Raw genomic sequence first — 27,170 nt, forward strand, 5'->3', positions numbered from 1 at the left:
CTGGATGCATGGTAGCAGTCATGGTATTTGGTGCTTTTTACCCTTTTGGAAAAGAAAAAGGAGTGATTCTGGAAAAACCTTGATCTAGCTCTGACTTGTGAGTAAATAGATGTTTAACATATAAACAGCTTGAGCATTTGTGTTATAAAGAGCAGTTGTAGCTAGATACTTACAAATGTAAATGATGGTAGCCCTTTTCCTGCTCCTTAGTCTTGTTTAAGGTATTAGCTTGTGTAACCTACTCTTATTCATTTGCTTACTCCATTTTAAGTTGGAGATATCTGTAGAAATAATGACAAAAACTAAGGAAAATCAGGACCTAATATTCTGGAAAAGTTAGTATTGACAACATTATTTCTAAGAAATTAGTTAAACCAGAATATGTTTTTCCTTTTAAAACTTCATAAGGGGATTTTGTTTTGCTTTGTTTTGAAGAATCTCAAACTTTTTCATTGATTTTCAATTTTTGGGTAAATCCATGCAGTGTTCCCCCATCCCCCTCCATTTTTCCTCGAAGTCTAGGTCAGCAGACATTTTCTGTTAGTAGCCAGATAGTAAATGCTTCAGACTTTACTGGTCACATAGAACCTGTGCCAGGCATTCCTAAAATATGTAAGAATCAGTTTTATTGGGTGGGTCCTATGAAAACGAACTAGCCAACCAATTGCTGACTGGCCTGCACGCTGCAGTCGTTGGCATCTCTTCTAGAGTAAGGCTTACAGCTAGAAGATTCTCAGTTGAACAGGACAGATTCGATCAGAATTGAGTGGGAAAACACAGTTCAGGGACTGGTAAGGCCAAGATAAAGTACAGACTAGCTTCAGATCTGGCTGAATTCAGGAATTCAGATGGTGGTCTGGTCAGTCCCAAGCCTTGGGACTTAGGTCCAGGTCCTTCTCAGCCCCACCCCATCATTTATATATCAGGCAAGTTCCTGACTCCCTCAGGTCAGGCTCCTGCCTTTGAAGTAACTGTGATGCAGGGAGGAGGGATGGTGATGGGAGACCTGTGGTTGGAAATGCTGCAAACAGTCTGGCCTGTTTGATAAGCTGTTAGGGTCAGCTCCATTACTAGCACCAGCTGAAGAGGGAGCTGGTGCTCCAGGAAGCTTAGGAAAGGAAGGAGACAGAATGCTGGGGAAAGGCTTGTTGAACATACACAGTACATGTCCACTTGGTCATCTTTTGATGTCTCTTGAAAATGAGTATGTAAGTTGAACAAAAGCTTTCGTGTATTTGAATGGAATCATTCAGCCAGTAAAGAGGTTAAGTCAGTTTCCCCCTTCCTCTCTGCTTGATTTTCATACAGCCATCACAATGCACTGACATTCATATTTGCTTTGACACCTTATGCAGTGGAAAGACGTTATTAGAAAATTTTAACTATTGCAAAACTAAAAATACTTTAGGCGAGGCTATATTTTTCATTGTAGGAGTACAGTAGGTTTGATATGTGTATGCTACGTCAATGATTAGCATACATAGAACAGATTATTGAAAGTTCAGTAAAAGTATGACAGTGAATATGTACTGCCCAGTTGCTCAGTAAAGCCATACTTAGGATCCTGAGATACCTGTTCTACTTTTGGTGATCCCTGTGAAGTAGGCAGATCAGGTTACTCGTGCTCATTTCTCCTGCAAAATGACAAAATTGGAATCACTTCACACTAATGTATCTATTAATATTTCAAGCAATTTCAAGTAGAAAAGTCTTAGTCCCTGAGAAGCTCTTAACTATTTTTACGTTAATTAGAGCCCAGGAAGTAAACAATCTGAGACCTTCAATCTGTTGAGTCTTATAATATATTGCTATGTACGTCTTTTTTTTTTTTTTAAATACAGGCTTCATAAGTGGCTGCATAAGAAAATAATTTCACACTCAAAAGGCCATACATTGCAAAGGTCTCTTTTTTTTTTAGGTGAAGTTCTGGATTTTGTGTAGCTTTTCTCTTTGGAATACTTGTAAAAATCAAAATAGTAAAACATATATTGTAGGAGAACAAATCTTTACAACTTTTAAGAGAGTAACACTGCTATTTTCATTCACCTTTATTCAAAGAAGTAAAGATTATGAAAAATATCTTTATGAGGAAGCACGTATATTCTTACACCGATATAGCCAAGTCAAGAACTTTGATAAAAGTAATTTGTCTACATTTATACTCAACTTAATTACATGAAGCCACAGGAATAAAAAAAGTATTTTAATCTGACCTGTGATCTGGTTGCCTCTCAGTGGCATCATAAAAAACAAAATACATGCAATTTTGCTTCACCCTAGTCCTGGGAGTGGAGAGACAGTGCTCAGCCGTGCACGTGTTTCAAGTGGTTTTCAGTATGTTGAACAGGCAGTTTACCTTTAACCACATTCTCTCTCTGGATGAAGTATTCCTTACTTGAGCAGTAGAATGCTCGGAAACTCAAGTCAGTTCTCCATAAATGCTGTCTATATACATGGAGCGTTAAAAAGATTGTGAAACAAACCAGTAAGGCAAAATTTTAGCACCCGATGTAGCAGTATCTGTTCACATAAGCATACTGTTGGATGGGTATCCCTTTTTTAATAAGTCTATTTTCATGTCAGAAATAGAGGAATTCTTAACTTTCTACCAGAAAGTGCTTTTGAAAAACTCAAGAGCCAGTCTGAAATGGTGAATATTCTAGCTTCGTCAGTTTGCCGAGTGCTACAAGAAAGTTAAGCTTGTTCCCTTTTGCTAGGAAATAGGTGGTTTACTGAATTGCTTCAGCTTTTCTCTCCCCAGAATGTTTGGCATTTCTTCAGGAAAACTTTCAGGCTTTTGGAAAAACAACTCACCAAAATGCAAGGAGAGTTCTCCACTGCCTGGCTTCATTTGTTGAGAACGCTGCTCCTTGCCACTTCCCCACCTCTGCCCGTGGGTGTTGCCCTGTCTGTGTTTAGGAGAGATCCTCCTGCTGGTTTTGGCTCCAGCCCTGAACTTTGGGGAGTCACAGATAGCTGCAGCTTCTCTCCCACGGGTCATCTTTCAGGGTCTGTGCTTGGATTTATCAGGTTAGGTGGGGTTATGTCAGTCACTTTACTAGTCATTTTGCATTGGTGGTTCGATTGTGGTATCAGGTGTAAGTACTTTCCAGTCCTCTTCAGTTCTCCTGTGCCGTTTTCCTATGATTTTAGTACAGTTCTCTTAAAGAGACTATGAGAAACAGACTATGGCACATCCATACAGACCATTGTGCTGCCAGAGGAATGAACTACTGAGTTGGGCAACAGATGGCTTCTTCTCCAAATGCTGATTACACCCAGAGGCTCTAGGCCATGGGGATTGAAAGCAGGTCATGGTTGCCAGGGGCCTCAAGTGTGAGGATAGGGGATTAGCTAACTGCAAGTGGCCTGGATGTTTTAGTGTGATGAAAATGCTTTGTGTCTTGATTGTGGTGGTGTGTGACTGAAGGCAGTTGTCACACTCATTGAACCTCATACATTTTATCAATATAGAAATCAGTTTTGAATGAAGTGGGGGAGGGAAAAAACACGTGACCACCAGAAACTCACTATGTGAAAGTATAAAAAAGTTTGCTCAAAAGTATACTGCTACCTCAAGTCAGCAATATAGCAGTGTGCCTTGCCTCACCCCCACAGTATATTGAATTGAGTATTTTATTTAGAATGTCCCTGAATAGTTGTAAAAATTTGTATAATTGTTCATTACTGTGTCGAAGTGGTGTAAAGATACTTTACTATTTCATGAACTAAGTAATATTGCGTGACAATAAAAGCATTTGAAGTGACAATATACTTAAGTGTTTTCTGGGGTCTTTTAATGTAACTTGCACACAGATAAATATGGTTTATTATTTTTCTGACATCTAAAAATTATTTCTGATTACTTTTTGTACTGTTGAAAAGTAGTGATAAACTAATGCACTGAACATATTAAGGCAACGCTCCAGTCTGGCTGCATGTTGTGTCTTTCAGGTGACCTGGGTGCGGAATAAAATAGGCTCTCGGGATTTATCTTTCCATTTTAAAGAGTGGATATTCAAAAATCATTTAGGAAAAAGAGGTGCTCCGGAGCATTGTTATATTTGGCTGGTCTCTGAAAAAGTTCATGTCTATTTAAGATGATGCCATCCTTCTTATGGAAATAAGCTCGCTGGCTTTGGAAAGCTCACTGTGGGAGGTCCTTGGTCCCATGAGCTTGCTGCCCTGTAGTCATGGCAGGCTGTCCTGGGGGGCAGGGCACTCATGGCTTCCTGGTGCTCATAAAATCGTAATAAACTTGGCTTAATCACTTGCTTTTCAGAATCTGTTATCCTTATAAAGGTAATAGAATTTTTCTTCCAGCATAGCCTGTGAAATATACTTTTGACTTCTCCCCCAAATTATACAGTATTCTATAAATTGGACACACCAATCATAGACCTTTGCTTCAAGTGTCTATTCCTTAGGTTCCCTCAACCTTATTCATGAGCCTTATTTCAGCTAGGTGAAGTGGGCCTATAAATATAGTATAATAAGGGGTTCAGTGAAATTCTGTTAAGTCCTAAAATATTTTTTACCCAAAACAAACAAACAAAAAACTCTTCACTTTACAAAGTGGAAAAGAGGAGTTGGGGGAGAAGAGACATGGTGGGAACTTGTAAAAGGGGTGGTTTGTAGAACAGAATGTGCAAGCCGCTGGCAGTGCTGCATAGCTCGGGTCCGGCGGGGCCCAGGTGGAGACGCTGAGCTGGAAGGCAGGTAGCACTGGAGCTCCCCTGCAGCTGGCGCCGCTCCCCCCAGGCGGTGCAGCTGCAGACGGCCTCCCGCCGGGGACCGGACGAGGACCCGAAGACTTGCAATTTTGGATTCATTTTAACTTCTCTTTTAAAAATTTCACTTTTGCATTTCACATATGTAGGTTTAAGAAAATCTACTAAGAAGCGCAGTGAATCCCCACCTGCTGAGCTCCCCAGTTTGAGGCGGAGCACACGCCAAAAGACCACGGGCTCCTGTGCTAGCGCCAGGTAATGACGGGGCTGAGGCGGCGTCCAGGGGCTGGTGCTGCGCAGACGCGTGCTCCTCTCGTCAGAACCCACATCTTGGTAGTTCTGCAGGTTGCTACAACTTTCCTTGAACTGTAAGGAAAGTTATTTACATCTTGCTAAGTTTTTAATCATGCTCTTTGTTTCGACAAAACTTTTCTACTTTATTCCTCTACTTCTCTTTTGTTGCTACATCACTGCTAATAGTTGGACATTTGGTGGTTGTCAGAGTTCCATCTCCAAGTGAATCTCTTAATGAGCATCTTTATGCAGATTCGGGCTGCTTGTAAAGGTCACTAAATTTCCCAGTTGCGTGATGAGTGGATCCAAAGAGATGCCTGTCTGGTGGCTGTACTTTAGCCTAATTTGTTTCTTGAAGTGTTGGTGCCCGAGACTGCCTTTAGCGGAGAGGGGCGGAGTGTGCTCAGTTTCACTTGGCATTACCGGCCCTCCTGGAGCAGCGCAGGGCCCACACCCCTCCCCATTTCTCCCAGGGTGGCTTATAGTGCCCTTGTCAGAAAGTCAACTGCCTTTGATGTGATCGTTTATTATTCCACCTACTTTTGTTAACTGATTGACATTTCCTCTGAGATTTTCAAATCTATTCAGTTGATCAAGCATCTTGGAGCTGCTAATCATTCACAGCCATAGAGGACTTTCCCCTCTTTTCTGTGTCTGTTAAAAACCAATGATGGGGGCAGATGATTTGCCTGTTCTCTAGTTTGGAAAGTAGAAAGGTTTGAGCACTTTTGGATTTTCTCAGAGGTCATCTCCTGTACCTGTGAGTCCTGAGGAAAGGTCTTTTACCTTATAATCTCTTAATTTTACACTAATTTTAGTTCTGTGTGAATATTTAAAATAGTTAAAGCCTGTTTGCATTGAGTTTTACTGCATTACTTTTGCAAGATCGCAGAAGTTTTTGTCATAGTTTGGGCCAGATTTTTAAATTCGATTTGCCCAATGGTAGTAATCTGACTTACAAATTGAATTCATTGTGCTTGAAAATTAGTCTTAAGTTGTCTGCAGAGTCAGGCACCCACCCTAGTGTGAAGAAATTTCCCCCTCCGCCCCCCCCAACACACACACCGGGGACTGTTGGGCACACATGACACCTCCAGTGGACATTGCATGCCCTCTGGCTCTTGCCCTGGACAATGTCTCAGATGTGGTCAGGAGCTGGTGAAATTCTCCTTGAATGCAGTGCTTCCGGATAGCTGCGTCCTTGTCTCTCACTAGACTGACACTTCTTGCAGGCAGCAAGCAGAGTGTTCAGTGCAGTCTAGGTCCATAGTTGGTAGGAAGTAATTTGAGTCCCACCAACTTGTAGCTTGGAAAACTGGGTTTGGAATGGGCTGTATTTCCCCTTAGGGAATGGTCCCGCCAGTCAGAGACACTTCTTTAGTTAATAGTAGGTTTCTGCATTTTCTCAGGTGATTTGAGGAGTGGCTTATCACGAAGTTTAGGTTGTGATGAGGCAGCACTTCCGTTTCTACCTGATTTGTGTATTAATTTCTCTATTAGAATAGAAAAAATGTCACCAATAAAGTACAGTTTGCCTCATGAGAAATGGGTGATGATTCTTCTATAACTTGTACTCTGCCTTACTCCTAAACAAGCATTTGTTCAAATGTCATCTTTTATCTGTTAATACTGATCTCTAGTTCTTCAAAGGATGGAGTCATTGTCCATTGCTAGGATGATTATTTTACTAATGTGCGTAATCTGGAACTGAGGTAATGGGAGTTTTCCTCTTCCTCCCCCAGCCCCTTCCTGCTGTTGGCAGGGATCATCCTGAATCTGGTATCGACCCATTGTCACCCTGGCCCATTGTCACCCTGGCCCATTGTCACCCTGGCGATGGGAATCTATTTTAAACGACCTGTCTCTGCAGGAGGCACTCATCCACTTAGTGTGAAGTGTTTAAAACCCATTTCTGTCTGTAAGGATGACAACAGTGTGTAGCAGAACAAAAGCCTGCGTTGTGACGTGACTTAACTTGGAAGAATTTTATATATACAAAGTCTCAGTTGTCACATACAGTGATTTTCTGCAACAATTTTTATGTAAAAAGAAGAAACTGGCTTTGTGCTCCATGCATTGGAGCTTTGTGCTGTCTGGACATCGTTCCTGGTCACTGGTAGTGCTGCTCATGATGGCATTTTTCTGCTGCAGTCGGCGAGGCTCTGGCCTGGGCAAGAGAGGAGCAGCTGAAGCTCGCCGACAGGAGAAAATGGCAGACCCTGAGAACAGCCAGGAGACGGTCAACTCTGCAGCCGCTCGGACAGATGAAACTCCCCAGGGGGCTGCAGGTGGGCGGCTCTTCTTAGATCTCACGTCAACATTTACATATTTTACAGACAGGTTGCTTTTTGGGTTTAGCAAATATCATGGAAGAGAGAGGATAGACATTTATTTATTAGATGTTACTATCAAACTTTTGATTCTCATGTTTTACTTATGTTTGGTTTTTGTGAGTCTTTGGATACTTTGTTACTTGTTACTGTTCCTTACATTGTCCAAATCCAAATTTCTACTAATTATATCCAAAGGGGGTTTATGAGGAGGTAAAACTTTGTTTAAGCTTCTTAATACACTGTTGAGTACATCGCAGAAATTCTTACTGTTTGAAAATACTTAGATACATAAAAAATGTGAGGAGAAGGCTTAAACTGCTTGTACATACATAAATTTTAATGTAGAATATTGTAATTTCTGAAATGTAATCATTCCATTTGAGTCTAAGCATTTAAAATTTTTGTGGCCTTATTCTTGATATCTTAGTGCAGGTTTCTATTAGTAATACCAAAAGTAGGTATTAATATTTCGACAGTTTATCGAGGCTGGGGTTTGTGAGTGTACCTTGCTACTACTCACAGATCCAAACTGACATGACTCATCATCACGAACACAAGGTTAAGGATTCTGTAAATAGGCGTGGACCTGTGGGTTTCAAGAAGGCATATATATGTGTGCATGCACACATGTGTTCTTTGGAGCAAAGTAAACTCTTACATGTGCTGCTATTTAATATTAGAATATGTACTAGTTTTCTTTGACACCTATGGTTGACTAGATTCCTAGATTGCAGGGAATGTCCTGGTTTGCTTGTGGCTGTCCATATTTTATGCCTGTTGTCTCAGCTTTAGCCAGCCTTAATGTTTTTTGCTGCTGATCTTTCCTAGTTTTGTATGACAGATTGCATGATGAATGTATAGCATGTCATGTGGTGATTGGGGGATGGAGAAGCTTTTATATTGTACCCTTTTCCTGGACTAGTTTTTCTGAAGCGTTAGGTGATGTGTTAGGGGGCAAATACAGTCCATTGCACTTGCACTTCATCGAAGCTCTATGACACACAGCTCACCCTTCAATGTGTAATGTTCACTGCAAGTCTGAGGGTGGAAGTGGGGCATTTCCTAAGTGGATGGCCAAAGTGGAGTCCCGAGGCTGTTTTTAAAGTGGACTCATTCTGAAAGTTATAATCATGATTAGTTACAGTGTGTGCACGCTATTTTAGCACAGCATTAAGCACTTTACATATATTCACATTTAACTGACGAAAACAACTTGCTGAGGTGTGAGTGCTGGGGCCTAATTTCATGAGGAAAATCTGAGACCTGTATTGGTTAAGCTGCCTGGGTTTGGTCTGGACTTAGAGAAGGATGACTCTGTCCTGATTCCCTGTGGTGCCATTGTTTGCTTGATCCTGTGATGCAGTGGAGGTCAGCACACGGGTTGGTGTGTGCCATTCTGCCTCTGGTATATTTCCTACAAGGAGGAAAGCTTTCAAGAGCTCAGGGTCACAGGGTGGCCCTCCTCAGGACTCCTGTGTTGATGCTCTTACTCGGATCATTGTGATCTAGGCATGTTCCAGGTTTATGTGAAGCTACGTGTGCCTTGTTTCACTGGTGTTGGAACTGCATTTGGCTTCAATACAGTTCAGAGACTGGATTCCTTGTGGATCCTGTAGAATTCTGGGGAAAGAAATAAGTTACTTACTACCTTTCTGTTAAGTTCTTTAGTGTGATGTGCTTTGGTTTCTCAGTATGTGAAGTTGTAATTTAAAGAAAAATAAAGCCCTCTGCATTAGCCTAGGCACAGGTAACTTCGAGCATCTTGGGGCCAGTATCCATTCTCAGACAGCTCTCAACACAGTTGGTGTAAGTTTTCCTTCCTCTGAAACATTTTATGTGAAATTTCTTTTTGCTAATTTGGAAGCATAACTTAATCTCTTAGTGTTACTTATGTTCATTTCTTTGGTGTTACTGTGAAGTTCACAGCTTGCTGATATTGGCTGCAAAAGCGCTTCTGCAGGTATGGCAAGCTTGCTTGTGTCACCCTGATTTTGTGTTGTTGACACTTTAGAAAGTGGATGAGTAACTGGTGTCTCTGTCGCATCTCCCTGAAGTATACTGTGCTGGGCAGGTAGCCCCTTGCTTTTCCCGGAGGATGCTGGCTCTGGAAGCTGGAAGCTTGGTGTTCTCCGCATTGTCCTGAGAGTTGGGAAAGAGCTTAGGACTTAGGCAAAATCGTGCATCCTGTTACAGTGCTGAAAGGTCTTGGAAATGCTGTGGACAATTAAGCAGGAATTAAGTATTCGTCTTGTGTAGAAACTTAGCAGGTGGCAAGGGACAAGAAATCAAACAGGCTCAAATTGTATAAACAAAGCAGCTAGTTTTTGTAAATGAAAAAATTTCTCTTCTAAATCTTCTGTGTCGTTAAGACTCAAAATCAGATTGCTACTGTATCACATGCCTAACTGTCACACTTCTAGCCTTACTCAGAAGTAGCTGTGACATGTTAAAAAAAATCTTCCCATTATTTCTTACAGTTATGTATCTAGCAAACCTGTCATGGGTTTTTCAAGAAAAAATGACTTTTGTCAGCTTGTAGTATTTGATCTTTGTTTTCAGCCTAAGAGATTCTATCAGTTAAAGTATAACAACTTGGAGTTACATATAAAATCCTCGTGTTACTGGATTTAAACAGCGTTGTCTCTACTGTTGTCATTCACCTGTGTAAACTGTCTACATGGTGCTATGAAGATTTTCTGAGACTAGTTGGGAGAGATCTTTTTAAACAAAAATGATCCAACCTCTTGATTTGACATTTTCTTCTCTCTGCCTTTGTCTTACCTCTGTATTTGAGGACAGAGCTCATGCATGTTGTCGAAGGAAATTCGAGGCTGTTAGTGTAAGACTGCTGTTTGACTTCAGTTGATGGAGGACATTTTCTTAACCTGCGTAGCTTCTTGCAAGCAGCCCATGGGCCAGGCTAGTTTGGTAATCTAACTTTGTAAAACTTGCATAGTGGCGACTAGACCACGTAGTGGCAGGTACTTAACTATGTTCCATCAAAAAAAGAATGGTGAAGGACCTTTCCTTTGGGCCCAGTAACTGATTTCTCTCAAAAGAAACAATCCACTAAAAATTAGAACGTTCCTGCCCCTCCTGCTGATAGTTCTGTGGCCTCCTTAAGGTGGGTCCTGCTGTAACAGCGAAGCTTTTAATGGTTCCCTTTACAGTGTCTAGTGGCACTGCATTTGGAGGTAATCACTGTTCATCATGAAAAGTCATCAAGTAACTTAAACTTTTCAAGTTGTGAGTCGTAGATCTATAAAGCATTGAGAACAAGACGAGTGGTTAGTTTTCTGATAGATACTAAAAGCTAGTACGACCTTAGCAGATGAGTTTTTATCTTTTTCTTCAGAGAGATGTGCTTCCAGAGGAGGCTTTAAAAACACCCCAACTGTTTCATTTGTCAAAACTAAGTATTTGCTATTTATGTAATCGGAAGAGTTTTTAAAGCCAGTTTAATAGCTACTTCAACAATTTCTGTCATCATTGGGATGTAATAAACTGTATTTGTTAACAAGGTTTTTATATAATGTGAAAAAAAGTTGTACTTGAATTAAAAATTAGTACAGCATTGAATTCAGACTGCCTGGGCCAAAATCTGTGACCCACTGTCAGCTGTCTGAACCAGGGCAGATACACTCACAGCCAAAGCCTCTGTTTCCTGTGTCAGTGATGAAGTTCTAATCTCTGTCTGGATCTGAGGATACACGTAGACACTGTCTACATATATAAATGACAACCTGTACATACTATACACACACACAAACACTTAGTATATAATAAAATAACACCTTTAAGTTAAGTTATTGAATCCAGTAACTGTCTATTTCGTTTTTCCTCATCAGAAAGGTGGGGTTTGCTTAGCTCTGATACCCTCTGCCCTTTTAATACTAACGTTTCTGGTTAACCTGTATGTATGTAACTCTGAGCCATGGAATTGATAACATTTTCTGTGAGGAGTTGATTTCTAATTATAGAACAAGCCCTGTTGGAACTCTGACTATAGCATGGGGGAAAAAAAAACAACACAGCTGCAGACAATGTGAAATGAATGCCCTAAAGAAGTTTCATTTACAAAATGATGTGTTGGTGGGAACTACGAACTAAAAAAAATGTCATTGAAATGATAGCAAATACTTGATGAGGTATGAAGGAAGCCATTATGAAAATACTGAGCTGGTGGCTGATGTGTTAGCATCTCTTTTCCCAGAAAGGTTCTTTAAATTCACACTATTAACATACTTCTTCCAACAGTAATGACAGAGATGTCTCTGCCATCCCGTCATCCTTTTGCATTTTGTTACTGTGCTGAATGTATAGATACTAGGTGTTGTGGTGTGTGCTCACACACAGTTAACTGCTGTAAAAACATGCTTTGGGCCTGACACAAACAGTGAAGAGCAGAAAAGCTGCTAGTTTAACAGGAATATAGTTTCATCTCTGAGTCAGATTCTGAAGACAGTCTGCCTCTGTTTGCTTTGACTGCAGTGCTGATCAGGTTCCTATCTAGGATTCTAGGTGCCTTTTACTTTTGTTTTGACATTTTAATTGCCTCTCTCTTTTATATTTCAATGTTTTGCAGTCATCTGGTATGTATCTCCATTTTTTTTTTCTTCGTCATAGAGAAAGAGTATTAATCTTTGCATATGTAAAATTAAGGGAAAGAGATGATTGTATCAAGTCTGCAGCTCAGGAATAAAACAGATCCAAGAAAACTCACACGTGTTGAACATTTCTTCCAAATGCCAGTTTTGCTTTCTATTATGTTTGTGACTCATGGCAGTCACAGATGTAACCATCTAGCTATTGAATATGCAGTGTGTTTTCAGCAGTGTTATCTTTATGGACTTTTGGTAGAGGAATTCAGGACAAGCCCTGATTTGGGAATAGCACAAGGAATTGTTCAAAGCCATCTGTGAATGAAATGTGAAGGTTGCATTTTTATGCTTATTTCACACTAAGATAGTTGAGTCCTCCTTTTGTTCATAAAAACCACAGGACTAGGTCTAGGAGGATAGCTAGCTGAGTGTGCATTTGTGCAAGGGGAGACATGTTTCATTGCCTCTTAAAGGTAGCCTGTAAAATTCTGTTTCTTTTTTAAAGATGAGCCAGATATAATGAGCTAAGTGTTAAGTATTGCTTCCTTAATCCCTTCACCTTTTTCCCCCCCACCCCTTTCTTTTTCTTCTTTCCTTTAAAGCCTCTAGTTCTGTTGCAGGGGCTGTGGGCATGACCACCTCTGGGGAGAGTGAATCAGATGATTCCGAGATGGGACGACTACAAGGTAAAGGCAGTTACTGAGTTTACAAGAAACCATTGCCACAGACTGAAATCAGTTTGAACATTTAACATCGTCTAGCAATGCCTGCACCTCCAAAAAATGTCTTCAGTAGTATGATTTGAAACTGGGAGATGAACCCACTATCTCTTTTTACTGTTTAACTGGACAGAATTATGCCCCTTTTTCTTAAAATCATTATGGTTGACTTACATATAGCAAAATAGAAAATAGCATATATTAAGAAGGCTCTTTAAGAAGAGGGGTAGCTTAATACATTATTCTCTGGCACTTAGTAATGTAATGCAGCCAGTCGGGGGCGCTTTTCCCAAGTTCCTTTGAGTTCTTGACCCTCTATTTATAAGTGAATGTCAGATGTGTGTATAAATTCCAGAAAACTGCTTTTTAAAAAGCAGCCTCCTATCTTGTGTATATATCCATCAGCAGATGGATATATATATATTATTGTTTAGATAGATAATGTGTATATATTATTTATATATATTATTTAGATGGTTAATGTGATAGATCCCTAATGGGAGGTTCACAGGAAACATTTATAAATCATTTTCAGGTGACTTAGGCCTTTCAGGAACTACAGTGATCTTTGACTAGAATTGTTCACGAACATAGTCTTTTCCCTTTTTAGAACCAGTCACTGTTTTTAGAACATCTTCTGACAATTGTCTGACTGGAAAATATTATCAGAGGGGAAATAGGGTTCTTTACATGTAATTTCTTAAAAGCAAATAAAGTTTGGGCATTTTTTGGGACCTCTGTATAAAATTCCTGCTGACCTTAATTTTTATTATCCCCGTAAAGCCATAAGAGGCCTGGACGCTGGCATTGAGTGTTGTGACTTACATTTATATTCATGTATGTGTGGGCTTGGAAATTAAATGTAGCTTTTCCTAGAGTTTAAGCTAGAAAATAATATCTAAGTGAGCAGTGTGGTTAATCGCGCATTTGAAAGCTGTAAATAAGACCAGTGCGTCAGCAACTCAGTGACTCTCGTCCTGCACTTTTCTCTAGCCCTGCTGGAGGCCCGAGGTCTTCCTCCTCATCTTTTTGGCCCTCTTGGTCCTCGGATGTCACAGCTGTTCCACAGGACAATTGGAAGTGGAGCTAGTAAGTAATACTTACAGATGTGTTCTTTCTTATTTTCATGTACTTAAACATGTTTTTAAAAATAAGGCTTGTGCACATTCTTTTCTTAAATACAGCAGTTCTGATTTCCTTCTGCACTTTTATCTTTGATTACTGAATTGCAGTCATTAGAAAATTACCCAAAGTTTGCAGTCAGATTGAATCTTGTTTTGTTGGAACTATAAAGAGTAAGAAATCTCAGATGAGTGCATTGATTGTTTTATCATCTGATTACAGGTTTTTGCATAAATTGAATCTTGAGTATTTTTTATGCTGTAATAAAATTTAGCCCATAAGACAGAAATCATAATATGCACGTGAGAAACAAGATTTCTGAGCAGAATGACGCCACTGAACTCATTGAATCAAATTAATGTATGATAACCCAGAGATCTTGCTATAGGTGCTAGACATGACAGTGACTCTTGAAGCCTCAATTTGTAGCTAAGAATAACCTTGCAAAACTGTAATTCCAGGTGTAGTCTTTTTTTTTTTTTCCCAGTAGAGAATACTGTACTGGTAGAGAATACTATCTTTAGATTCTTTAAACATTTATATTTGAGCCATTTAATGACTTCAATGATAGTATTTCCAAAGAATCGCTGGACTCTAAAAGATTTCAGATTTGATTGGTAAAGTGTGATTGAAGCCTTTTAATGCTGACCTTGTTAATATGTGTTCATATCATTTTCTGCCAAATAATTACAAGTTAAAAACATGATGGCAGCTGTAAAGGATTTGCTCACATATTTGCCCTTGTTCCTGAGGCTTTTTCAAGTTTCTGGGTTTGGAGGAAATTTAAGAAGCATCTGGTATTGTTGTTTTTGTTTTGTCTTTGATGCCCTGACTCCAAGGGTAGCAGCATACTGTGTTGCAAAGTAGTCATGAACTGAGATGCGGGCTTATTTAGTATCATTTGTTAAGTACTGGGATTGTGCTGTATCAGGATCAGAATATTAAGGGAAGCTGTTTACATAGAAGCTTTCATGCTGAAAGGGGACCCTGGTACCAAGTAAGGTCAATGACTCTCTAGTCCAGTTTCAGGTAGTGTCAAGTAAGTGGAGAAAGTCTAAGCAGAGTAGATGTAGATTGGTTGGTGGGGGAAGTAATAAACTGGTAAGAGAAACCTCTGCTGCTAGCTGCTTTTTATATACTCCTAACCAAAATGAAACCAGCTATGTACTGGTAGAGGTCTGTGGGAAAGAGGAAGTCCAAACCAAGGGGTGGTGTGCTTGAGAAAGTCTTAACAAAAAGAGCGAAGGGAAAGTGGTAGAAGAGGAAATTGTAGGGGTGTGAGCACTCAGGGCAGCAGCAAGTTGGGCTACAATCAGGGTGATCAGGGGCATGGAATAATTTAGAGCAGGGGAACAGCATGATCTTTATGATGATGAAGATGGATCGCGTCAGGTTGCGAGTATTCAGGCATAAACTCTGAACTTCCCTGCTTTCAGTCCACAGCAACTGCTGCTTCATCTGTAATGGCAAACATTCTTTCCATTGCCAAGATCATTTTAAAACCAATCCCAGGCATTGTTTTATCTGCATATCTTTTAATTTGTAACTAAAATTTTTAGACATTACTGTGGTTATAGTAAGAAGAAAGTCTTTATTATTGTTAAGTATCCATTCAGAGCTCATACGGTCTCGTCCTCTGAAATTCATCCGAGGATCAGAATATCTAATGCCATTAGTTAATCTGTTTTCTAAGTTCAGGATATGCATTTGATGTGAGGTGTTGTTAAAAATGTCTTAAAGACTCTTTCTGCACACACACCCTGCCCCCACCACGAGGAAAGACTAGGCAAAGGCAGCATTTGTGTGTTTGCCGGCTCCTTAAGCCATCACGACTCTACCTTTAGATATCAGGGTTTTAAAATTACAGTGTTCCACACCCCTTAGTCAGTTTTTGCTAATTAGAATTAGTTATTAGAAATAACTTTGTAGAAATATACTTAAAAAAAAAATCACCCATCTGTTTGGTTACCCAGGTGAGTGAAGTCAGAACAGGAAAGTTAATTTTCTCCCCTCTATCTGCCAGTTTTCAAGGTAGCTGCCTTTTTTGTAAATATTTATTCATTTATGTGTACAGAACTGGGGCACAGACCAGTAGTACAGAGGGTGAGAGAACCCACCAGAGACAGAGTGAGGAGCAGAACAGGTCGACGAAATACACTGCTGAGGGGAGCAGCGGGCGGGCCAGGAGAGGTCTGTCGCGCCCTGTGGTCACCTCTGGGGAGGGGTTCGAACTCATGCTGAGGTGGATTTATTAGCTTCTTAGTGCTGAGCTTTAACCCGCCAGGCCACCAAGGGAGGGCCCCAAGGTAGCTGCTTTTTATATACTCCAAAGTGCTGCTGTTACTGCTTTAAATGTTAAGTGACTTGACACAAATTTTAGATATTTCAGTGATTCTCATTGATGATTAAATTGATGACTGATGATCTTTGGATGATGGGATCTTTTTGAGGTGACTGCTGAGTCTTTTTGATATATCAGTACATTTTGATAATCTTTGATAACTCTTTTGATAACTCTTTGGCATATTAAAATGTATTGAGCTGAATCCCTCCATTCCTACTAATAACGTGAAACGAGGCATTTCCTCAGAAAGTGCTGTTTGGTGTATGTGAAATGGTATTTAGAGCACACAGCCAGGCCTCTAGGAGTGTTCATTACTCCTGAGTTGATACATTTTAATGGACAAATCTCAGATTTGTGTTTGCATTTTACCCATCAAATTCAGGGTGGCAGGGTTTTTATTTTACTTTTCCTCCCAACCATGCCAAAACTCCATTTCCAGTGATAACAACATAGTCAGACACATATATCCTATGGCATAAAAAAAATCCAACTTTTCACCAAAGTAAGGTTATTGAGGTTTTTTTTTGAACAGTTGTGGTCAAATTATTTTATATAGTCACTTGAAATAATTCCTCTCTGACCAAGTTGATTGGGCTGATTTCACTTCATTTTGCTTTTGATTTTTAGGGATTGTTTTTAAAATGCAACTTCGCTTTTGTAAATATGTGCACGTGGTTCTAAAATTTGAATCTAAAAATAAGGTATATTCAGAAATGTCTTTTATACTTCTTTTCTGTCCCTTTACCCTGCTTTCTCCTCTACCCAAATAACCTTTGTTGATTTTATGGCTTGAGTAAAACAAAAACCTTGTTACCCACTACACACACACACTTGCCTTCCCCAGATGGGCGTAGCAAACTTCACATTCTCTGTCTTGCTTTAAACAGTGTGTTTTGATGTTGAAGCTCCTTAGTGCTGTGTGGGTGCAGCCGAGGTGGAGAGGGAGGAGAGGGGGGCAGAGAGGAGATGTCTTCCTTTCCTCCGTCCACATACCTGCTATTTTCCCGTGCTTTTTAATTCCATCCCGTGGTCCCTTCTGTGAGGTTCTCTGTTACAGGCTAAAGAACTTTCATCACATAGCACTGCCAGCAGAGATCCCTCTCTGCTTGTTTGTGAATTCCTTGATTTGCTTTAATTCTGAATAGATATTTCCTCCCCCAGTTATCTCTTCATTAAGGTCTTAGGTGTTTCTGTTGCCTTTTCAAGTCAGTGTCTTTTTTCTGTTACAAGGTATGATTTTTCAAATTCTTAGCAACTTTAGTAGTTGGGCTGTGTTTGGCCTGTGCGGCATACTTTTTTTTTTTTTTAAAGATTTATTTATTTATTCATACAGAACTGGGATACAGGCCAGAGATGTGGAGGGTGAGAGGATTCACCAGAGAGAGAGTGGGGAGCAGAACAGGCAGATCGACGCAGATCGGCGAAGGTCGGCGAAGTGCACTGCTGAGGGGAGCAGCGGGCGGGTCAGGAGAGGTCTGCCGCGCCATGGGGTCACCTCCGGGGCAGGCGGGGATCGAACTCATGCGGAAGTGGCTTAAGCTTCTTAGTGCTGTGCTTTAACCCGCTGCGCCACCGGGGAGGGCCCACGGCATACTTTTTGATTTAAACAAATCCAGGTAGTGTTGCCTTACAGTACTGTCCATGTCTGAGGGGTGTCGTTTCCCACTTTCCTCTTTGATTTTTATTTGTTTGGGCTGTACTGAGGCTTTGAATCTGTGAGTTGATATCCTTAATCGGTTTTGAAAAACCCTTGGCCATTTTCAGATAATCTCTTTCCTTCTGGGAGTTTCAATATCATACATGTTCAGACTTTGTGTTTAACCAACATGTGACTTTGAACATGCATTATTTTTGTTTTCCCCCATTTTCAAGTTTATTTTTCCTGCTCTCTTTTAGTCTTTGCTAAACTCATCAATGAGATTTTAATTTCAGGTGGCCTCCCCTCCTTCCCCCCAAGTTCTGTGTAGTTACTTGATTTTCTTTTAATTCCTTTTTTCTATCTTGCTTTATATTTTCAATTCATTCATCATGGTAGTAGTGTTCCCACTAAAAATGGAAGACAGTTAACTCCTTGTGCCCCCTCCTGATTTTCAGTCATGTATTTGGCATCTTCAGTAACTGTTTATGTGCCGAATAACTTGCTTGAACTAGGGGCTCTAAAGGAGATTTTCTGCCAATGTGGTTTTCCTTTTCTGTCTTAAATATAAAGGGGCAGAGAAGCTTATCCCTTCATGCCCGTCAGACTTTAGCTAATTTTGGCCAGAGTTAAGATTTTCATATGACTCCTTTCACTTTGGGATTGTCCCTGCTTCTGTTGCCACCCCCACCCCCTGGGACTTTGAAGAAGTCCCTTACACTTGAAGAATGCTGTGTTGCACTGCACAGGTGTCTCCGCGGTCATGTTACCGGCTGTGTGTGTTGGAGGCAGGCCTCTCCCTCTGTGGGAACTTTGTCTTCTAAGCATGAGATTGCTGGAGATTTTATTATGTCTCATCAAAACTTCTGACTCAGCGCCCCAGCCCTCTCACAGTGCCAAGAAACTGGCAACTAGTAAGTGCAGCCGACTCAGTCGAACACAAGAGCCTCCTGGGACTCTGGGAAGGGCTGCTGGCTCCTGTGGGTTCTCGGGCTTGGCTGGTGGACCAGAGCCAGCCTCCTGCTTGTTTCTGTACAGCCTGTGAATGAAAGTGATTTGTACATTGTTACAATTTGTGCATTGAAAAAAAGGTTACTATTTTGTGACTTTGAAAATGAAGTAAAACTCAGATTTGTGTCCATAATAATTACTGAAATGCAGCCATGCTTAGTTGTCGAAATCTATTGTCTGTGGCGCAAAAGCCCTTAGTAGTAGTTGCAGCAGACACCCAGGGGCCTGCAGTGCCACTGGCCTGTGGTAGTGGACTTGAAGCATGAATCGCAAGCACCAGAGTTTCCCTAGGCCCTTGTGTGGAACCGGGAGGCCCAAACTAATGAGACTCACTAGGTATTACTGGTTTTGATAAGACAGACTTACTAGTAGGTAATAGCTGCTGAGGCATTTTTCTTCACCACTTCACTGGTGTGTGAATTGATGGTGCGTGAGCTGTGTGGGGAGGGGTGCAGCACCCACAGCACTCACCGCACCAGCAGGTGGCTGCCTTGTTAGTGCCAGGTGCCCTAGAAAGAATAGTTCACTGTCACGGAGGATGCCATTGCCAGGTACAGTGAGCGTTTGCACTGAGTGTCACATGTCTTTTTAATCTTTGTGAAAAAACGGAGCCCTTTTCCCTGCATACTTCACCTCAAACATCTTGCCTCGGGGTGAGGGCGGCACAGAGACCAGTGTGCGCAGCTGTCTTTGTTACACCCTGTAGTTATGCAGCCTGCGTAATGCTGCTCATCACCGAACGGTGGTTGCTTTGGAAAGCGTGGTCATTTTCGCCACACGCAAACAAAAGCCATTCGTATTAACGTGGAATGCATTGTTCATCAGCAAATATTTACGGGTTTTCTCTCTTGGTTCCAAATAGTAACTCTCAGGAAGAGAAACTTACACAAACAGATGACTTGGAGTTCCTCAAATTGGGAAAGACTATAATGGGCCTAAAACCAAACTGCCTGCTCTCAGAGAAGTTTGCTCTTCCTCTGTCAGAGGACAAGTTGGGTTTTTGACTTTTTGTCAAACTTGTTGTTCATTTTTAGGAACAGCCCCCACATTTAGTGGTAGCGATGGTAGTGGCTCTAGAACAACCAAGTCCTTAGAATTGCTCTCCCAGTGTTGAGAGGACACGCCGTGATGTCTGTCCTGTTTTTTCTTACTTTAGGTGGCTGTGCTATTAGGGGTTATCAGGTAAACTGAGGCATATGAAAAAATATTAAGTGTACCTGAACAAAAATCGGTTGAAATTGGGCATCATCCCATCAAGCCAATTGAAAGGAGCTGTGAGGATCGCTACAGAAGTGAGGTCTTGTAACAGGGTGAGAATGCAGATATGGGCGCTGGCTAAGCACAACAGCAGACTGGTCGTGGGGGCAGGTATCACTCAGGCAGGTTACCTCACAGTCCTCTGAGGAGAGGCCTGACTGGCAGGTGTGACTTTCTGGGGGCCTCTGAGTGGTAATGTAAGTCTGGGTTTGGTGGCGTGGGGCTTACTGTGAAAGTCACCACTGTTTTGTTTTAAACAGAGCACACTTTATACAAACTATTTCCTCTTTGAAAAATGAATTAGAATCAACTAAAAATTCTTTTGTTTTATCTTTCAGGTTCTTTAAACAGAAATGGTTAAATCTGCTGTAACTTGAAATGATAGTTCTGTAGCTTGAACTTTTTAAAGATGATATTTCTGGACTTTTCTTGCAATATATTTTTGGGTGAATTCTTAATTACAGGAACAGTGGGTGGGCATAGGTTTCATCAGCCAGAGCCTTAGAAGCAGCAGCGCAGCGAAGCCCCGGGCCAGTGTCGGCCCTCCGTGGGACTTGTGTTCTGGGAAGCTCCCTGAACTGTAATTAGAAATTAAGATTTTCATGTGAGTGCCACACTCATTGACAGTTTGCAAACATCTCATTCTTACACATTTTAATGTTTAATTATAGGGAAGTAGAAGAGGCCTTATATCAAGAAAAAGTTGAAATAGCTTGGAAGTAATACTGGTATAGATCTGGTAAACAGTAATTTAATTTACTCATCGGTTATAAATAAGAAGGCAAACGCAACACTTGTAGACTATTTTGAAGGCGGTGTTGAGTTAAACTGACACCTTCTTTCCCTGGGGCGCTGACGCTGAGTGGTCTCAGGCCACTGCGCCGTGGAGCGTGGCCGTGGCCGTGCAGGCGCTGCCCTGGGGCGAGGCAGAACAGGACGAGCTTGCTCTTGTCCAGAAAATACCCTTTTTTCATTCTCTTATTATATTAGATGGATTATTTTTGCCTTATTGTTATTTTTTTCCTTTTCACTGTCACTGGATTTCATTAATTCTGACTCACATATGTAGAAGTATCAAGTGTTTCCTTTGAACTCCAGACATTGTTTAGTGGGTTTCTGTTACTAGACAATAATTTCTCTCCCAAAAATCTCTTTAAAAGTCGGTATGGGGCCCTCCCTGGTGGCGCAGCGGGTTAAAGCACAGCACTGTGAAGCTAAAGCCGCTTCCCCATGAGTTCTATCCCACCTGCCCCGGAGGTGACCACAGGGCGCGGCAGACCTCTCCTGACCCACCCGCTGCTCCCCTCAGCAGTGGACTTCGTAGATCTGCCTGCTCTGCTCCCTGCTCTGTCTCTGGTGAATCCTCTCACCCTCCACACCTCTGGCCTGTACCCCAGTTCTGTATGAATAAATTAAAAAAAAAAAAAGTTGATATGTTGGGGCCCTCCCTGGTGGCACAACGGGTTAGGATGTGGCACCGCAAGCTTGCTGCAGCAGCTTCAGTGTGAGTTCGATCCCCCACCCTGGAAGTGACCCACATGGCACGGCAGACTTCTCCTGACTCACTTGCTGCTCCCCTCAGCAGTGTACTTCATCGATCTGCCTGTTCTGCTCCCCAGTCTGTCTCTGGTGGGTTCTTTCACCCTCCGCATCTCTGGCCTGTACCCCAGTTCTGTATGCACAAATAAATCTTAAAAAAAAAAAAAAAAGTATGTGAAGTGGAATGGACTCATTGCTGGTCACTATTTTGTTTCAGCTTTTTTGCTTTATTGTTTTGTTTTGTATATAAAATCATTCAGTCTGTCTTAATTCCGTTAAAAATAAGATTTAAAAATACCTTAATTGTTATGAGGTCTCTTTTGGGCAATAACCCCTTGGCCCTCAGCACAGGACTGAACTGTGTGGCCGCACTTACACATGGATTTTCTCATAACAGACTAACATAGACTCACCCTGTCAGTGCTAAAGATGTAGTTTCTCTTCGTTATGGTCCTCTTGATAACTTTTTTTTTCTAGTTCATTTTATTGTAAAAATACAGGACATAATAATATGTCATGTAAAGATACTTTATGTGACAATAAAGTAATCTAGAAAAGTTACTAGTAACAGTAGCAGGCTATCAGTACTTAAGTTTGAGGGAGTTCCGAGTTACACTTAAAAATTTGATTGTGTAGAGAGTCAGCACCCCTAGCCTTTACATTCTTCAAGGGCCAGCTAATTTAATTCTTTGTCAGCAGCCTGTCTTGATACTGTAGAACTATCCCTTAGCTGGTTTTCAAGGAAGATGCGAAACCACTCACCACCTAGACTCACACCCTGTTCCTACGAACAGTTCTGAAAGGTTTGCAAATAATTTCTCTCTTCTGTGAAGGTTCGAAGGCCCAGCAGCTTCTGCAAGGACTGCAGGCCAGTGACGAAAGCCAGCAGCTCCAGGCTGTCATTGAGATGTGTCAGTTACTGGTCATGGGGAATGAAGAGACTCTTGGGGGGTTTCCTGTCAAGAGTGTCGTCCCTGCTTTGGTAAGACGTGCTTTCCCGCCCCTTTTTACCTCACTGGTTCCCTGATGGCATGAGTGTTTTGAATTTAAAAACATGATGGAACTAAGAAATGGTGGCGTGTGGCTTAGTGTTTTAATTTAATGTTTATTGTTTGAGTGACTGCTCATGAAGAATTGCTTGATTTTCTAAACCGTATCGTGATGATTTGTTACCCCATCCTTGATAATTCATAGATTGATTTTAAATTTTAAGCTGTTGGCCTTATCATGTAATACTCTGACTTGCTATGCCAAAATATGTATGCTTTGTGTTTTTACTTGCTGCTAATGAGTGGGGTAGAAATAAGCAGCTTCCTTTTGGGTTGTATTTACAGGCCATCACGATTTTATGTTTGTTGATTGTGTGTTTCATAGAGCAGTTAAGTCAAGGCAGGAGGTGTAGACCCAGTGCATCAGGTTTTGTTTAGCAAAAGCAAAGCAGCAAAGCAGAAGAGCCAAAACGAGACAACAAAAACTCCCACAACAGAGAAACAATTAAAAAACATTTTAATTACTTTTCAACATACTGGAAAGCTGATGTTTAGAACTTACTAACATCTTAACTGCTCGAACTTTCTAATGTGAAAATACAGGAAGGAAAATTACTGTCACCAAATGGTAAGCCCTGTAGCAGAATATCTTTTAAATCATGACTTGTTAATTTTCCTAAAGAAACTAGTTGTAATTTAAGATTAAAATTTTAGTTTGAATGAAATACTAATAACACGAACATAAATGTCATAAATATCTTAATAGCTTATCTTACCATGGAAATAGAAGTTAAAGGTACCATCTTCTTTAAAATACACAATAAACTGACAGCAATGAAATGATGATTTACATATCAGGTTGTTTCCATTTGGCCAATTATGGAGAGAGCTGAGTTCTTAAGGTGAGAACAGAACCACCACTGTCAGATTCAAGCTAACAGTCTCTATTCCACTGTGAGGATGACTTCACTCCGGCAAGGGTGGCAGAGAGTAGGTCACTTGGCTTGCCCTTTGCTGCCAACTCTCAAATCTTACCAGCTGCACTCTGACAAGCGGGCCTGTGAATTTGAGTGTTTAAGGTCGTCCTCGGTGCTCTCACTTGCTGCCCGTGCTAACATCCATAGTAACGGGTTCTGCAACCTGAACTAAAGGTTTTATGGTGTTAATCACTAAGAAAGAAATGGCAACAGAGGACCCGTTAAACTGCAATTTTTATCAAATAATGATGCTACTAAGGGCATATAATCCAGTTTCCTTAACTTCTGGTGGCTGACTAGATTTAAGTGCTGCTAGGGCTGCACAGGTTAGCTCATGTTACCAGTGACTGTTGGGGAGTTGTCCCCACTCAACCTCCACACCACTGAGTTTTGCCTTGTCTTCCACCGTGAGACTTCTGTGACATAAGCAGTCATTTTTGGAGAATGGGACTCTTTACAGCATTACTTCCCAGTATGGTCTACAGTATAGATTCGTTTCTACCATAAACTGGAGGATTGTTTTTTCTGTTATCGTAACAACCCTCTTGAATTCAGAGCTGTTTTAAGTGACTCCAGATGCTCTGAGACAGAGTGCAGTTCAGCCCAGAAATAGCGGATGTGCGCACGAGCATGTGTTGGTCTTTTCAGCAAAAATAATTACTAAGTTCTCTGGAAACTCGCTAACTTGATTTAACATAATTCTGAGCTGAGAACACACTCATGCTAAATGAGTGCTATAGTAGAATATCTGATGTCAGTTATTATGGTTCTGCATTTAATTGCAAAGTATTTTATAGCCTACTTTCAGTGCGGTGGATTTTTGCATTGAACTGAAAGACAGCGGCGACTGCCCATTTGCCCAAGAGGCCAAAGTCTTGGGTAGCATTGAGAGCACTACGAAGATGGGTTGTCACACCCAGCAGTACCTCGTTCCCTCTTTTGAAAAACCCTGTTGAGAGCAACATAAGGTCTTCTGCACAACAAAACTAAACAAAAATGACATATTTAGACTTACCTGTGTACTTTGAGTAGTTGTGTTGATTTGACTTTTACTAGTGCACAGTTCTGTTTGATCAACATTGTATGTAAATGCTGTGCAGCTGAGTTTTGTACCCTGAGTTAAATGGTGTTTAGCTCAACTTTCAGAGAAGCTTCTTCACAAGGGTTGAAGCTGTGGTCTTGCATTGATTGCTTGTCTGTTTCTGTCTTACTTATTAACACTTGTTACATTTTCAGTGAGTCAGTTGGTAATGGACTTTTTTTCTGAAGGGAGTTGAGAAGTATCTGAAGGATTAGTTGAAAGACTTGCTCTTTATTGCGCACCAGGAGATGGTGACTGTGGCAGTTCCCAAGTGTTTGTATTGTGCTGTGTAAACCATTTTCTGTGCGTGTATGCTAGGTTTTAACTATCAAGTTCTTGTATGATCATAGGTTTGCACTATTTTCCATTTCTCTTGAAATAGAGGAAGAAGTACTTGTAGGGCTTTTTTTTCAAGACCATAGCTCTGATACTGCTTTGATTTTTTTTTTTTTTTTGTCTGACAGATAACATTACTGCAGATGGAACATAATTTTGATATTGTAAGTATATCCTATATTTTTAATAATGCTTTCAATTTAAATTTGAAATTTTTAATGGACTAAAAATGTCGCTGTTTTTTCTAGATGAATCATGCGTGTCGAGCCTTAACATACATGATGGAAGCACTTCCTCGCTCCTCTGCTGTTGTAGTAGATGCAATTCCTGTCTTTCTAGAAAAGGTAATTCTTGTTACCAGCCTGTTTATAAGTAGGCATAATGAATCAAGCTGAGAACTTGTGACTTCTAGAATTTTCAAACAGAACATCATATTGTAAGGTTGCATTAAAAGATACTTTTTAGCATCCATTATGTAACAAAAGTATGTTCTGCAGCCAAGATTCCCAAAACAAATAATCCTGTTTAGCAGACAAGTAAGGAAATGGATGTTAATAATGCATTTATAAAATCAGCCCTCTTTTATAAATTTAGTATTTACTACCACATTAATAGAAGATCTGTCAGAAAAGATCTTAAAACTCTTCATTAAAATAAATTCACTCATTATTTCTAGAAGACAACTCAGTGAGGTTGGTAGCTATTTGCACCCTCACTTGACAGCAGAGAAGGCTGAGATGCGGGGTCCTTGCTCATGTTTATAAGTCAGTGGAGAAGGGAAGTTCTGTCATGTGCTCTGTGGTCATGTTTTAGGTTTGTCTTAAGTAAGGGCTGCTATCTTTAAAACTAACAATAAGGGCCCTCCCTGGTGGCGCAGGGGGTTAAAGCACAGTACTGAGAAGCTAAAGCCACTTCTGCATGAGTTCGATTCCTGCCTGCCCCGGAGGTGACCACATGGCGCGGCAGACCTCTCCTGACCCGCCCGCTGCCCCCCTCAGCAGTGTACTCAGTTGATCTGCCTGTTCTGCTCCCCACTCTGTCTTTGGTGAAGCTTCTTGCTGCCCCTGAGCCTCTGGTCTGTACCCCAGTTCTGTATGCACAAATAAATAAATCTTTAAAAAAAAAAAAAACTAATAATAAGGTTTACACTTTTGGCTAACCTTGGAGTTGAATATGGTATAAAGTTTAAAACCTGATTTTTGAAAATCTTGAAAGTTTAAAATTATGCGATTGGATTTAATTTATTCTGTATGTAAAGCACAATACTCAGTATCTTAAAGCATCAAGATGGTTGGAAAGAAACTAATGACCACATACTGGCTTGAGGTCATCAATCCCTGGTTTCCTGTGCTAGGTTTCATGTCAGAAGCTTCAAGTCAGAGCTGTGGATTGATGGAAATTAGTGAAAATACTCTTGTTTGTTCTTGGGAAAATGCCTAGAAGAGAACTTGGGTGATCACCTTGAGTTGTCTGTTTTTATATTCCCAGCTGCAAGTGATTCAGTGCATTGATGTGGCAGAGCAGGCCCTGACGGCCTTGGAGATGCTGTCTCGCAGGCACAGTAAAGCCATTCTGCAGGCGGTGAGTGCCCGGGGGCTGGCTCCATCTACTGCCCGGCCTCGGGCCGCACTGGCTGGCTGGCCGGCTGGCCTCAGAGACTGCAGTGTGCGGGCACTCGATGTCTCAGAGCGACATGCTGGCCCTTTCAGAGGGTTTGTTTTAATTGCAGGTAAAGGATATTTCTTTTAACAGTTTTCTATATTTTAGGGTGGTTTGGCAGATTGCTTGCTGTATCTAGAGTTCTTCAGCATAAATGCCCAAAGAAATGCACTAGCCATTGCAGCCAACTGCTGCCAGAGCATCACACCGGATGAATTTCATTTTGTGGCAGATTCCCTCCCATTGCTCACCCAGAGGCTGACCCATCAGGTAAAATATGAACCTGTTTACTGTGCCAGAATTTTGTACATTTTTAAAAATGTAACAAAGATTTTTAAATCTCCTGACTGGGTATGATGTATAAGTTGAAAATGTTTTGATCTCTGTTTTTTCCTGCATTGTCCAGTCTATGCTATGCTAGGTTTGTGCATAACATTTTGGTGAATTTACCCCAGAGGAACTGTATTTCAAAAGTTTGATGTTGTCAACTGTGTTGGCTTTAAGAACTGCCTTGATTACTTCAGCAAACATTGTGAAAATGT

General features: G+C 40.9%; 1 protein-coding gene across 6 annotated transcripts in view; it reads left to right on the forward strand.

The window, feature by feature from the left end:
• Positions 1-27,170, forward strand: part of TRIP12 (thyroid hormone receptor interactor 12) — a 129,811-nt gene that overhangs the window by 58,822 nt on the left and 43,819 nt on the right. For 5 of the 6 annotated variants that reach the window (XM_012726656.1, XM_012726661.1, XM_012726657.1 and 2 more), the window contains 9 exons: positions 4,880-4,985; positions 7,176-7,312; positions 12,561-12,644; positions 13,671-13,766; positions 22,420-22,568; positions 25,098-25,133; positions 25,218-25,313; positions 26,458-26,550; positions 26,737-26,898. In XM_012726656.1, the coding sequence (XP_012582110.1) occupies positions 4,880-4,985; positions 7,176-7,312; positions 12,561-12,644; positions 13,671-13,766; positions 22,420-22,568; positions 25,098-25,133; positions 25,218-25,313; positions 26,458-26,550; positions 26,737-26,898 (959 nt within the window). The remainder of the gene's footprint in view (positions 1-4,879; positions 4,986-7,175; positions 7,313-12,560; positions 12,645-13,670; positions 13,767-22,419; positions 22,569-25,097; positions 25,134-25,217; positions 25,314-26,457; positions 26,551-26,736; positions 26,899-27,170) is intronic. The other variant, XM_004674212.2, reaches the window with a different exon arrangement.

Source organism: Condylura cristata, unplaced genomic scaffold, assembly GCF_000260355.1.
Source record: "Condylura cristata isolate star-nosed mole 26May11 unplaced genomic scaffold, ConCri1.0 scaffold00002, whole genome shotgun sequence".
NCBI classification, from domain to species: Eukaryota; Metazoa; Chordata; class Mammalia; order Eulipotyphla; family Talpidae; genus Condylura; species Condylura cristata.